Source organism: Chrysemys picta, chromosome 6, assembly GCF_011386835.1.
Source record: "Chrysemys picta bellii isolate R12L10 chromosome 6, ASM1138683v2, whole genome shotgun sequence".
Taxonomy (NCBI): Eukaryota; Metazoa; Chordata; order Testudines; family Emydidae; genus Chrysemys; species Chrysemys picta.
This window is the reverse complement of record NC_088796.1, coordinates 35,787,061-35,801,176: the sequence shown is the minus strand read 5'-3', so window position 1 is coordinate 35,801,176 and position 14,116 is coordinate 35,787,061. Positions and strand designations below refer to the sequence as shown.

At 45.2% G+C, this 14,116-nt stretch overlaps 1 protein-coding gene across 4 annotated transcripts in view; it reads right to left on the bottom strand.

Moving 5' to 3' along the window:
- The window catches only part of LOC135984249 (uncharacterized), a 210,953-nt gene that overhangs the window by 123,662 nt on the left and 73,175 nt on the right, over positions 1-14,116 (bottom strand). For all 4 annotated transcript variants that reach the window (XM_065598998.1, XM_065599000.1, XM_065598999.1 and 1 more), the window contains one exon: positions 5,172-11,801. In XM_065598998.1, coding sequence (XP_065455070.1) covers positions 9,221-10,396 — 1,176 coding nt within the window. In that variant the 5' untranslated portion in view covers positions 10,397-11,801 and the 3' untranslated portion in view covers positions 5,172-9,220. Of the gene's footprint in view, positions 11,802-14,116 lie in introns of those variants that run through there.

The following is a 14,116-nucleotide window of genomic DNA, read 5'->3' as shown; positions in this document are numbered from 1 at the left end:
CTGTGCTTTGTACAAAACTAATGGACTCCTCTTGCTAATCACAGATGCTGACAAGCCAGGCCACTCTGTTCTGATGCAATACATCAATCTGCCATGAGGTGCTATTTCTATTTCTGTAGCTGGAATACTAAAGAGGGCATAGAGGGATTTATGTATTTCTTGTGGTTTCACTACTTCAAATACTCCACACTGCTTTATCCCAAGCTTTGTCTGCTCCTGGTATGCTGGCATTTTGTACCCACAGGAAATCTTCAAGAATTTTTTCTAGTTTATTTTAAAAACATGGAACACACATTCCTCATTCTTTAATGTGATCTTAAACAAGCAAGTTGGCACCAAGATGTATTCTAAGGTATATGAAAAATCTTGCTGGCCCTTTTTATTCTGACCATCTGTTACCAGCCAAGTGCAAAGTTGCCCTAGTTCAGTAGTTCTCAAACTGTGGCTTGGGACTCCAAAGTGGGTCGCAACCCCATTTTAATGGGGTTGGTGGGGCTGGCTTAGACTTTCTGGGGCTCAGGGCTGATGCCCAAGCCCCACTGCCTGGGCTTGAACCCCACTGCCTGGGGCTGAAGCCCTTGGGCTCAGACTTCAGCCCCTCTCCTGGGGTTGTGTAGTAATTTTTGTTGTTAGAAGGGGTCATGGTGCAATGAAGTTTGAGAACCCCTGCCCTAGTTACATGCCCAGCAAAGCTATTAACAGTAGAACAATATGCTGCCAGGCACAGGATATGGGGTCTAGTCTTAAGTCTTTGGGTAGAGTAGTGGTAAGGACTGGATCTTCCAGTGCTTTCAAGCCAAGATTTCTATCCAGCTCTCCTGAGATAAAAGGAGGATCAATCAAATGAGAGGCTTTGCTGAAGGTGCAGAATAGAGAAGATGCCAGAGCATGCAAACACCCTAATTGCAATAAAATCTGTAAATAGTATCTGTATAATAGGTTAAATTGAGCAAATTCTTCCATCCAGTGAAGTTTCCATGTCAGCGTGATTATTAGTTGAATTCCTGAGAGTCTTTACACACAAAACTGATGTTAGAAGTGGCAAGAGTCAGTATTACAAAGGGTTGTTTCCTGTGCTCTTAAAGGAATGCAAATGAAATTAATGATCTGAACATCCTCCCCAAATGAAAGTCTAATGGTCGTATAACATCATCTTTGTGCGAGGGAGGATGTGGCTGCTTTGAAACTTTCCTCAATATGCAGAAAGAATCCACATCAGAGCAGTCATTCTGGGGGTTCATGATTACATCCAGACAATCACTGATTGGCCTGTGAACTTCCCAGTCTGTGTAATGACTGGCCTTTTGGTCATCCCCAGAGATTGAACCTAGGACCTCTAAGGCTAAAACCATAGGCCTCTGCAACTTGAACTGAAGCTAGAAGCTGTAGCAAATTCAGTTCATGGCTGGGTCAGACACAGAAGATGTATAAAACACTCACTGAATAGTGATTACATATGCCTGTTAGCAACAGTGCTGAAACTCTCTCATCAGAATCCAAAACCTGACAATTTCCCTGCAACTCAGCCCAAGTTCACCAAGGTTGCCCTTAGAGCTCATTTTGGCTGAAGAAGCTTACAATCATCTGAGATCCACCTTGTACACACTAATGCTAAATAACAGGGATTGTAAACTACTTAGCAAATCTTTCAGTCAAGATTTAGATAAAATGAGCCTCAATTCTAGAATAGCCCTGAAAATCTTTGAGACCCACAAGCTCCATGGATGGATTTATGATTTCAGGTTGAATCATGCAAGAATCAGCAGCTTTGAGGAGTTTGGTCAGACTTGAAAATCAAAGCAAAATGCAGTGGTTTACTAACCTGCTTGTGAACTGAAACTGCTAAATCTAGTCAGGTACCATCTCAAATTTTCATCTTGTAGGACACTCTGCAGAGCTGCTTTAGGTGCTCTAGCTAGCCAAGCTGAGTGTTAGTGGCAGCAAATTTGTAGAAGATCAATTCTTCCTATGCAAGAAGTTTAATTAAATAAAAATAGAAGCTACAGTTATGAATGAAAGATAAAGAGCACAGCTCAGGGTTGCTTTTACCACACAAAATGTGTTACCTCTAATGATAGGAAGGGCAAGATTTAGTCAGGGAGGAAGGTTTCAGAGTGGTAGCCCTGTTAGTCTGTATCAGAAAAAACAACAAGGCGTCCTTGTGGCACCTTAGAGACTAACAAATTTATTTGGGCATAAGCTTTCATGGGCTAGAACCCACTTCATCAGATGCATGAAGTGAAAAATACAGGAGCAGGTATAAATACATGAAAGGATGGGGGTTGCTTTACCAAGTGTGAGATCAGTCTAACAAGATAAATCAATTAACAGCAGGATACCAAGGGAAGAAAAATAACTTTAAAGTGGTAAGAGAGTGGCCCATTACAGACAGTTGACAAGAAGGTGTGAGTAACAGTAGAGATAAATTAGTATTAGGGAAATTAAGTTTAGGTTTTGTAATGACCCAACCACTCCCAGTCTTTATTCAGGTCTAATCTGGTGGTATCCAGTTTGCAAATTAATTCCAGTTCTGCAGCTTCACGTTGGAGTCTGTTTTTGAAGTATTTTTGTTGAAGAATTGCCACTTTGAGGTCTGTTATTGAGTGACCAGAGAGACTGAAGTGTTCTCCTACTAATTTTTGAACGTTATGATTCCTGATGTCAGATTTTTGTCAATTTATTCTTTTGTGTAGAGACGGTCCAGTTTGGCCAATGTACCTGGCAGAGGGGCATTGCTGGCACATGATGGCATATATCACATTGGTAGATGTGCAGGTGAACAAGCCCCAGATGGTGTGGCTGATATGGTTAGGTCCTATGATGGTGTCCTTTGAATAGATATGTGGACAAAGTTGGCACCAGGGTTTGTAGCAGGATTTGGTTCCTGGGTTGGTGCTTTTGTTGTGTGGTGTGTAGTTGCTGGTAAATATTTGTTTCAGGTTGGGGGGGTGTCTGTAGACCAGGACTGGCTTGTCTCCCAAGGTCTGTGAGAGTGAGGGATCATCCTTCAGGATAGGTTGTAGATCCTGGATGATGCACTGGAGAGGTTTTAGTTGGGGGCTGTAGGTGACGGCTAGTGGCGTTCTGTTACTTTTTTTGGTTGGGCCTGTCTTGTAGTAGGTGACTTCTCGGTACCCTTCTGGCTCTGTCAGTCTGTTTCTTCACTTCACCAGGTGGGTACTGCAGTTCTAATAACACTTGATAGAGTTTCTGTAGGTGTTTGTCTCTGTCTGAGGGATCGGAGCAAATACAGTTGTATCTTAGAACTTGGCTGTAGACAATGGATCATGTGGTGTGGTCTGGATGAAAGCTGGAGGCATGTAGGTAAGTATAGCGGTCATATAAACACCACCTTATACCAGAAACCTACAGACTCCAACGTGAAGCTGCAGAACTGGAATTAATTTGCACACTGGATACCATCAGATTAGGTCTGAATAAAGACTGGGAGTGGTTGGGTCATTATAAAACCTAAACTTAATTTCCCCAATACTAATTTAGCCATACTGTTACTCACACCTTCTTGTCAACTATCTGTAATGGGCTACTCTCTTACCACTTCAAAAGTTATTTTTCCTCCTTTGGTATCCTGCTGTTAATTGATTTATCTCATTAGACTGACCTAACACTTGGTAAAGCAACCCCCATCCTTTCATGTATTTATACTTGCTCCTGTATTTTTCACTTAATGCATCTGATGAAGTGGGTTCTAGCCCACGAAAGCTTATGCCCAAATAAATTTGTTAGTCTCTACGGTGCCACAAGGACTCCTCTTTGTTTTTTCTGGGAGGAAGGAATGTCTAGGCATTAGGTTGCTAGCTTGGGACTTGGGCAACAGGTTCAGTTCACTGATCTGCTGCAGACTTCCTGTGTGATCGTGGGTGAGTCTCTTAGTCTCTCAGAGCCAAATCCTCAGAGGTATTTAGGTGGCCTAACTCACACTGATTTCAATGGGAGTTGGGTGCCTAAATACTTTGGTGGATCTAGGCCTCAGTTCCCCATCTGTAAAATGGGATAACAGCACTTCCCCCTCTCACAGGGATGTTGTCAGGATGAATACACTGAAGATTGTAAAGTGCTTAGATATTAAGCTAATGGGGGCTACTTTACTTCCTTAGATTCTGGCTGGGTAGGGATTCCTTGAACCTGCCACACAGCAGCCTGTCACAATTCTGGTCACTGCAGGCTCTTAGATTGTACTGGAAAAAGGATCACTACTTTGCTTTTTAAAATTTATTGTCTACATTCTTTCATACACAAGATGGACTTGTTGGTGACTAGTTTATTATTTATTTGTACTCGGGCCGCAGCTAGAGGCTACCACTCAGGGATCAGGACCCCATTGTGCTAGCCACCATGCAGACATGTAATGGAGAAAGTCTCCTCGCCCCACAGAGCTTGCACTCCAATTATAAGAGAGAGAACTAGTGCATACAACTGTTTATATGGAGGGTTTTTCTTGTCTTAAGTTAAAACCAGTAAGAATTTACCAAAATAAACATCTGTTGCAGATGAAGTTAGTGGCCCATGAGGTCTCCAGACTTTCTGTGGCGCTTACCCCTCAGAGCAAAGAGCATCCCAGAGATGAATGGGGGAGGAGGCTTATATAATTAAAGGAAATCTGCTTCTTGAAACAGCCCCAAACAAGTTTTATTCCAAAAACAGATCCAGAATTTGTCAAAAGCCATAGACTGGAAACCCTGGGCCATGTTCTCTGCCGCACCCGATAAGCACCGAGCATAGGCAAGAGGCGAGGGTGCAAAGTTGCTATGGGTAGTTCCCTGATCCTGTGGCCAATTCTGTGTGGAACTGGTCCTTGGAATAGTTTAGTGCAGCCTCAGGGCTGTTCTCAACTACACCAGCAGCCAGAGGGGCTTCCAGCAACTGGAGATGATTGAAGTGCAGAGGCTCTGCAGCCACATACCCTTCCTCCCGACCACATTCCCTACAATGGGAGCTGGAAAGAGGTCCTGTAGATCCAGCTACAGCAGTTCTATGCCACCCAGGTATTTCTCCATGTTAGGAGAATCCTCAGCTGGCCATAGCAGGCTTAAATCCGGCAACTTTACACTACGGGCCACAGCAAAGCAGACTTAATGGGACTGATGATCTGGCCCCCTAGTAAAATAAATACTCTTCTCCCCCCCCCCCCCCCCCCCCCGGAATCCTTTTTTTCCATGACTTTCATGTATGGTCATGTCCAGTGTGGAAAATGGAGTAAGTATAGAGAGGAAATCTACAATGCTGCCAGAAAATTTCAGCTTGTCCTACCCTTCTCCCAACAAGACAGGACGGAGACTTTTTGTTCCAGTGAGAAACAGAACGTGTGGCAGCTTTCTTCTCTTCTCCATAATTGACTTAAAGATTTATGGTAGAGGAAAAAAATGCTACAGCCTGCTGAAAAGAGCAAAGCAAATAAAAATAACAATGAAAACAGCAGGGGGACCATTTCAGCTATACTAACGTGAGTAGACAAGGCAGGAGCTGGGGAGGTTAAAACAAAATAATGGAATACCACAAGGCAAAGTCATGTCAGAATTTTGGAGCCAGCTGCAGAAGAAGAAGAAAGGACAACTTGTGCTGTTAACTTCATTTTGAAAGATACCACATTGTAACATCACCTCTTTTTCACTCCTAAAATCAGACCTACACGATTTCTTCAGTCCTGCAGCCATCGTGTGTCTGCCACAGATTCCATGATTAGTGGGGGAAGATAGCATGTGGGAAATGGGTACAGGAAAGGCAAAAAGTAAATGTGTTTTTTTTTTTGTTTTTTTTTAATACACACAAATTTTACAACAGTTAGTGAATAACTTTTAGTGCCACCTCATCCCAACCAATTGTTCTTGAATTGATCCCTGGGAATTAATTATACGCATCTTTTCCATCTCTAAATTTGAAGAGCTATCAAAGGATTTAAAATTGTCATTTTATAAATTGCACGCTGTTTATTAGGTAGCTAATCGCATTGTTAATATTCATTAGTGTTTTGGGTAGTGCTTAGGACCCCCCCTCATGGACCAGGACGCCACTGTGGTAGGTCCTATACAAAGGTAAGCGGGGGAATGGTCCCGCTATTGTGGGGAACTTTCCTGGCTTCTGCACTACCCCGGGGAAGTGGGCTAGCGACAGGATCTGAGTCCTCGCTCCCACTTCCTTTACCCAGAGGCCTCCCTGCCCTTGAGGACTCCCCTTCCACTCTCCTGTCTGGCAGAGTCCTCATAAACCCCGACAAGGCTGGACCCAGGATTCCTGGGGGGCTCGACCCCCAACCCTGCTGTGGTCACCCAGGACAGGGGCTAGGGTGTCCCCACTCCGGGGTACTCTCTCTGCACTGGGCACCTCCCTGACCCACTGATCATTTCATACAATTTAAAGCAAATACAAGTTGTTTAACAATTAATTTTAAAAAAAGAATAAGGAAAAATGGGAAAGGTAAAAGGAAAACACGTCACCCTGCTCTATGGCAGGGAACATTACAAACAGTGTCTCTGGAACGTCAGGGCAGTTCAGTCTGTTCCTTGTAGGTCCCGGGCTCCTTCTCAGGCCCTGGCCGTGCTGCAGAGATGCTGTGGGTCGGACACTTGCTCTGGCGGTGGCCACACGCTCTCAGGCTCTAGGTGGCAGGACCCTTTTTTCCAGCATCGCCCCTGCCCGATCGGGGTTATGATCCCCCTCCAAGTCTGGCCTGCAGAGCCTCTTGGCTCAGGCGTCTCCCTGTGCTGGGCCCACTGCCCAGGGTCCCCCTCACTCTCCCCAGCTGCTCACGCACCCAGCTCCGGACGGCTCCAGCCCCAGCTCCACCACTCTGCCTCAGCACTGCTGCTGCTCTGCCTTCAGCTCCCTGGGCTGCTTCTCTGGCCCCTCTGGCTCCGGTTGCTGCAGCTCTGCTCCCAGGACAGGTCGGCTCTGCAGGCTGCTTCTGTGACTCTGCTCCCAGCTCTGACCTGCTTCCTGGCTGCTTGTCTGGCCCCTCTGGCTCTGGTTGCTGCAGCTCTCCTCCCAGGGCAGGTCTGGTCTCTCTCTGGCTGTGCTCTGGCTTTGGGGCTGCAGCTCTGCGCCCAGCAGCTTAGCTCGGGCCCCTGCTCTCCCCTTAGCTCGGCCCCACTCTGTCTGACCCCCTCTCTCCCGGCCTCCTGATTCTCTGATTAGCCTGCCCGCCCTGTCAATCAGGCTGATCTGGAGCATTGGCCTCTCCCCATTGTTCCTGGGGACTGTCAGTCTCAGAGTCCTGATTTGCCACCGACCCTTCCCCTTTTAGTGCTGGGAGCTAGCCAACCAAAACACCCCCACTGAATGTTAGTAAGGGGGCAACAGTCCCTTTACACAAACAAAACAAAATGATGGTCCTTGCCCCCAAAGAGCTTAGAATCTAAGCAAGACATTTATTATTATTGATTATCCTAATAATCTAAGCAAGACATCTGTCAACATTCTCCTCTTCACACATTAAAAGTCATGGAAGGGAATGGCTGGTCTGTGACTCCTGAGGCACTGCCGCTTTTCACATCTTTCCCCGTGGCAGACCAGATTGTCAAGAGAGTCTAGTCTTTGCCTCATGTCCACAATGTGATGCTATTTCTGAGCCTGCCCAGCCCCCTCCCTGGAGTAGAAAAGCTGTAGGAAGGGTTCTGGCTGTTCAGAAGAGCAGCGAGTTAGACTGATTTAGGACAGTGCACAGAGCAGCAATTCCCCAGTTCTTCCAACCTGGCCTTAGGGACACACCCACCCAGCCATGTGGCGTTCATTGCCTACACAGCAGAAGTAAGAAAGGCAGTAATGCTGGAGTGGTGGGTCAGCATCTTTCATTGGGAATAGCCTTCTCACCTTCATTTGATCACAGTGGCTCTTCTCCACCCCATTGATCCTTCTCTTTCAAGAAGCAGCTATTTAACAATACCTTTTCTACATGCACTTGAATTCACTCATGCTCACTGTGCATTTGCACTCTGAGTTTTCATGCCGCTGCACTCTTGTCTTGGCCAGGGCCAGTTGTAGAAAGACAAAAATATCATGAGAAAAGCTATTTGTGCTGCATTTCAAACATTGCTGACAGCTGGAACTATCAAAAAGCTTGCCAGAAAGCCTGTTCTCGTGTGAGAGCCAGCCCAGAGTCTAGACCCAGGAAATTTGAGTGAGTATTGGATACATTTGTGAATGTTTATCTGAACAAACCTTTTGAGGTTCTTTCCCCATCAATCAGGATGTGGGGCCTGATTCACCAGTGTCCCATAGATTTATAGATTCACAGATTCTAGGACTGGAAGGGACCTCGAGAGGTCATCGAGTCCAGTCCCCTGCCCGCATGGCAGGACCAAATACTGTCTAGACCATCCCTGATAGACATTTATCTAACCTACTCTTAAATATCTCCAGAGATGGAGATTCCACAACCTCCCTAGGCAATTTATTCCAGTGTTTAACCACCCTGACAGGAACTTTTTCGTAATGTCCAACCTAGACTTCCCTTGCTGTAGTTTAAGCCCATTGCTTCTTGTTCTATCCTTAGAGGCTAAGGTGAACAAGTTTTCTCCCTCCTCCTTATGACACCCTTTTAGATACCTGAAAACTGCTATCATGTCCCCTCTCAGTCGTCTCTTTTCCAAACTAAACAAACCCAGTCCTTTCAGCCTTCCTTCATAGGTCATGTTCTCAAGACCTTTAATCATTCTTGTTGCTCTTCTCTGGACCCTTTCCAATTTCTCCACATCTTTCTTGAAATGTGGTGCCCAGAACTGGACACAATACTCCAGCTGAGGCCTAACCAGAGCAGAGTAGAGCGGAAGAATGAATTCTCGTGTCTTGCTCACAACACACCTGTTAATACATCCCAGAATCATGTTTGCTTTTTTTGCAACAGCATCACACTGACGACTCATATTTAGCTTGCGGTCCACTATAACCCCTAGATCCCTTTCTGACGTACTCCTTCCTAGACAGTCTCTTCCCATTCTGTATGTGTGAAACTGATTTTTTCTTCCTAAGTGGAGCACTTTGCATTTGTCTTTGTTAAACTTCATCCTGTTTAACTCAGACCATTTCTCCAATTTGTCCAGATCATTTTGAATTATGACCCTGTCCTCCAAAGCAGTTGCAATCCCTCCCAGGTTGGTATCATCCGCAAACTTAATAAGCGTACTTTCTATGCCAATATCTAAGTAGTTAACGAAGATATTGAACAGAGCCGGTCCCAAAACAGACCCCTGCGGAACCCCACTCGTTATGCCTTTCCAGCAGGATTGGGAACCATTAACAACAACCTCTGAGTACGGTTATCCAGCCAGTTATGCACCCACCTTATAGTAGCCCCATCTAAATTGTATTTGCCTAGTTTATTGATAAGAATATCATGCGAGACCGTATCAAATGCCTTACTAAAGTCTAGGTATACCACATCCACAACTTCTCCCTTATCCACAAAACTCATTATCCTATCAAAGAAAGGTATCAGATTGGTTTGACACAATTTGTTCTTTACAAATCCATGCTGGCTGTTCCCTATCACCTTACCACCTTCCAAGTGTTTGCAGATGATTTCCTTAATTACTTGCTCCATTATCTTCCCTGGCACAGAAGTTAAACTAACTGGTCTGTAGTTTCTTGGGTTGTTTTTATTTCCCTTTTTATAGATGGGCACTATATTTGCCCTTTTCCAGTCTTCTGGAATCTCTCCCGTCTCCCATGATTTTCCAAAGATAATAGCTAGAGGCTCAGATACCTCCTCTATTAGCTCCTTGAGTATTTTAGGATGCATTTCATCAAGCCCTGGTGACTTGCAGGCATCTAACTTTTCTAAGTGATTTTTAACTTGTTCTTTTTTTATTTTATCTGCTAAACCTACCCCCTTCCCATTAGCATTCACTATGTTAGGCATTCCTTCAGACTTCTCAGTGAAGACCGAAACAAAGAAGTCATTAAGCATGTCTGCCATTTCCAAGTTTCCTGTTACTGTTTCTCCCTCTTCACTAAGCAGTGGGCCTACCCTGTCTTTGGTCCTCCTCTTGCTTCTAATGTATTGATAAAAAGTCTTCTTGTTTCCCTTTATTCCTGTAGCTACTTTGAGCTCATTTTGTGTCTTTGCCTTTCTAATCTTGCCCCTGCATTCCTGTGTTGTTTGCCTATATTCATCCTTTGTAATCTGTCCTAGTTTCCATTTTTTATATGAATCGTTTTTATTTTTTAGATCATGCAAGATCTCGTGGTTAAGCCAAGGTGGTCTTTTGCCACATTTTCTATCTTTCCTAACCAGCGGAATAGCTTGCTTTTGGGCCCTTAATAGTGTCCCTTTGAAAAACTGCCAACTCTCCTCAGTTGTTTTTCCCCTCAGTCTTGATTCCCATGGGACCTTACCTATCAGCTCTCTGAACTTACCAAAATCGGCCTTCCTGAAATCCATTGTCTCTATTTTGCTGTACTCCCTTTTAGAATTGCAAACTCTATGATTTCATGATCACTTTCACCCAAGCTGCCTTCTACTTTCAAATTCTCAACGAGTTCCTCCCTATTTGTTAAAATCAAGTCTAGAACAGCTTCTCCCCTTGGAGCTTTTTCAACCTTCTGAAATAAAAAGTTGTCTGCAATGCAGTCAAAGAATTTGTTGGATAGTCTGTGCCCCGCTGTGTTATTTTCCCAACATATATTTGGATAGTTGAAGTCCCCCATCACCACCAAATCTTGGGCTTTGGATGATTTTGTTAGTTGTTTAAAAAAAGCCTCATCCACCTCTTCCACCTGGTTAGGTGGCCTGTAGTAGACTCCTAGCATGACATCACCCTTGTTTTTTATCCCTTTTAGCCTAACCCAGAGACTCTCAACACTTCCGTCTCCTATGTCCATCTCCACCTCAGTCCAAGTGTGTACATTTTTAATATATCAGGCAACACCTCCTCCCTTTTCCCCCCGTCTATCCTTCCTGAGCAAGCTGTGCCCATCCACACCAACATTCCAATCATGTGTATTATCCCACCAAGTTTCAGCGATGCCAACAATGTCATAGTTGTATTTATTTATTAGCACTTCCAGTTCTTCCTGCTTATTACCCATACTTCTCGCATTTGTATATAGACATCTAAGATACTGGTTTGAACTTGCCTCCCAGTTTTGTCCTGACCGTCCTTTCTCTCTGCCAATATAGCCCACACTCCCTCTCATTTCCGACCCATCTCCCAGGTCTCCATGTTCCCCACTTACCTGTCCCCATCGAACCTAGTTTAAAGCCCTCCTCACTAGGTTAGCCAGTCTGTGTCCAAATAGGGTCTTTCCCCTCCTTGAAAGGTGAACGCCATCTCTGCCTAGCAATCCTTCCTCGAATAGCATCCCGTGGTCGAGGAAGCCAAAGACCTCCTGGCGACACCATCTTCGCAGCCAGGCATTCACCTCCATGATGCATCTGTCTCTGCCCGGGCCCCTACCTTTGACAGGAAGAATCGAAGAGAATACCACCTGCGCTCCAAACTCGTTCACCCGTACTCCCAGAGCCCTGTAGTCACTTTTGATCCGCTCAGTGTCACCCCGCGCAGTATCATTTGTGCCCACATGGATGAGTAGCATGGGGTAGTAGTCAGAGGGCTGGATAATCCTCGACAGTGCCTCCGTAACATTTCGGATACAGGGTCCCGGCAGGCAGCATACCTCCACAGATGAAATGTCAGGGCGACAGATGGGTGCCTCCGTCCCCCTCAGCAGAGGGGCTCCGACCACCACTACCCTACGTTTCCTATTTGCAGTGGTGGCAGCAGACCTCCCAGCCTTTGGGGTATGAGGCTTCTCCTCCTTTACTGTTGGGGGTGATTCCTTCTCTCCTGTATCAAGAAAAGCATAACGGTTACCTATTACCATGGTAATAGTGTAAATCAGAATGATGGGGTCTTACACGGGCTTTGCAGTGGTGTACATAACTGCAGAGCCATGGAAAAAACAGATGCATGACAGTCAGCCCATTGCTAGCATTTCTTATGGCTTTGTGCTGCCTTCAGTTCTGAAAGTGGGAATGGAATACAAAAACTGGACACACTCAGAACTGCAAAAGGAAGCTAGGGAAAGAGTCACAGGAAAAGGCAGAGGCTGGGAGTCAGGAGACCTGGATTCTTTTCCAAACTCTGCTACTGATTCATTGACACACCTTGGAAATAGCATTTAACTGTACTGTGCTTCAGTTCCCCTAGCTGTAAAAATGGGGGAGGGGTAATACCCATCTTTGTAAAGGTGGATGAAAGGTGCTATCAAAGTGTGAAGTGTTAGTGTTGTTTGTCCTCTAGCCCCATTGCTATGAGCTCTGGAAATTCCCATTAATAGAAGCCTTTCAGTAACTGCACACTTCAGTTTATTAGAGCCGTCTGTTCTCATTATACGGCCTAAACAGTGAAGTGTGTTGGTTTGGGGCACTTTAGTGAAAGGTCTGGAGCTTCTTGTTAGGCTGAAATTAGACGTTTCAAGTCTCTACAAATACCAGTGTTTTAACATTTGGCAATGTCTTCGAGTCATAAACTGGGCAAATGGTGAAGATGAAGGGGTTTCCTAGCCACAAAAATGAGCAAGCAGTTACTTTAATCTACTCTAAAGTCAGAAATAGTTCATGTATTATAAGAAAAGCCACTTTGAGCAAATAAATCATTATTTAGTTTCCCTTGAATATAAAATTATCAGCAGGACTCAACGATACTGTGGTTGTGGCACAAAAGCCAGGATATAGTCACTGAAAACCTTTAAAATTAGACAAAGTTCATTAGATGGCAAAGTCTTTGAGCTCCTCTCAGCTTCCACGAGAGGAGGGTAACAAAGCCCAGTGGACCTGGGAGGACATGTATGAATGCAGGGATTGTTAGACCAATGGCATTCTCTTCCAGACCTCACAGGAACTCCACCATACATGCTGTGCAACAAACAGGGTCCATGAGAGGGTAGGTCTGGCAATGGGAGGCAGCAGGACTGGAGGCAAGGGTTACAGTGGCTCTGCATGGCCCTTCCCTTCCACTAAACCCACAGGCCAACCCACTGCAAGTTTAGCACTATTTAATTCTCAGTTGTGCCTACAACATACCAGGCACTTCTGAAACATAAAGGGGCTGTCATTTATTATGTTTGTATAACACCAAACACATCAGGGGGCCCACTCCCCCAAAAAATGCATCACTAACATGTCATTTGCAAACCATCACTCTGTGTGTTCTTTCCTTTCCCTCCCACCCCCATCTTGAATCTGTCTTGTCTATTTAGACTGTAAGCTCTGCAGGGTAGGGACTGTCTATTACTTCAGGTTTGTGCGGTGCCTAGCACAATGGGCCTCCATTTTCAGTTGGTCTCTAGGTGCTACCATAATATTAATAATAATAATTTTACCTCATTTAACATCTTTAATTGTATCTGATTCTTGGAGAGTTTATGTTCTACCTATCACAAAGCTGGTTGAGCTTCTCCTGCTGGACACTTACCCACCTGCTGTGACAGGATCCAAATGCTAAATCCCACTTAGCACCCACTTGCTGAGGGTGGGCAGAATTTAGACAGTGTCCCTGGCTTTGGAAGTCTAGGCACACACCCAGGTGTAGACCTTGTGTCTGACACCCCTCTGGGCTGTGGAGACCCTGTGGAGTCCAATTGCCTAGGCCCTGATACTAGTGCTACCTCCTCCAAGACTGCCAGCACGTTCCTCAGAATTCCACCAAAATGGGACTGCTTTCCAGTTTCTCTCTTTGGGGTTAAGTGGCAGTGAAAGCAGACACAAACTTGACACTGGATTTTAATCACAGTTTACTTAGCATGAGAGAGACACAAATCCAGACAAAATAAAAACCACCTATATGCATTTCCCTGCCTCAGGTTCCTCCACATTCTAGAGAGTTCTTTAGCCTTGGAAAGAGTCCTCTGAGGTGTCCAGGGTCTTCTCCTGTCTCTCAAGGCTTCTCTTCAGACTTATTGAGCCTTCTCTAGGTCAGCTAGTTTCCTCTGCCCTTGGCTGGCCCCACAGTTGATCTGGATCCCTGCTACAAAAACCTGCCCATCTCTTCCCCTCTCCTGCTCAAAGCTTCCTGTTCCTGTCTCAGCGGGTTGATCAGATTTATATGTCCCCCGCACCAACACCTAGTTTCTGCATTCTGTTCCTGTGGATTTTCCACTT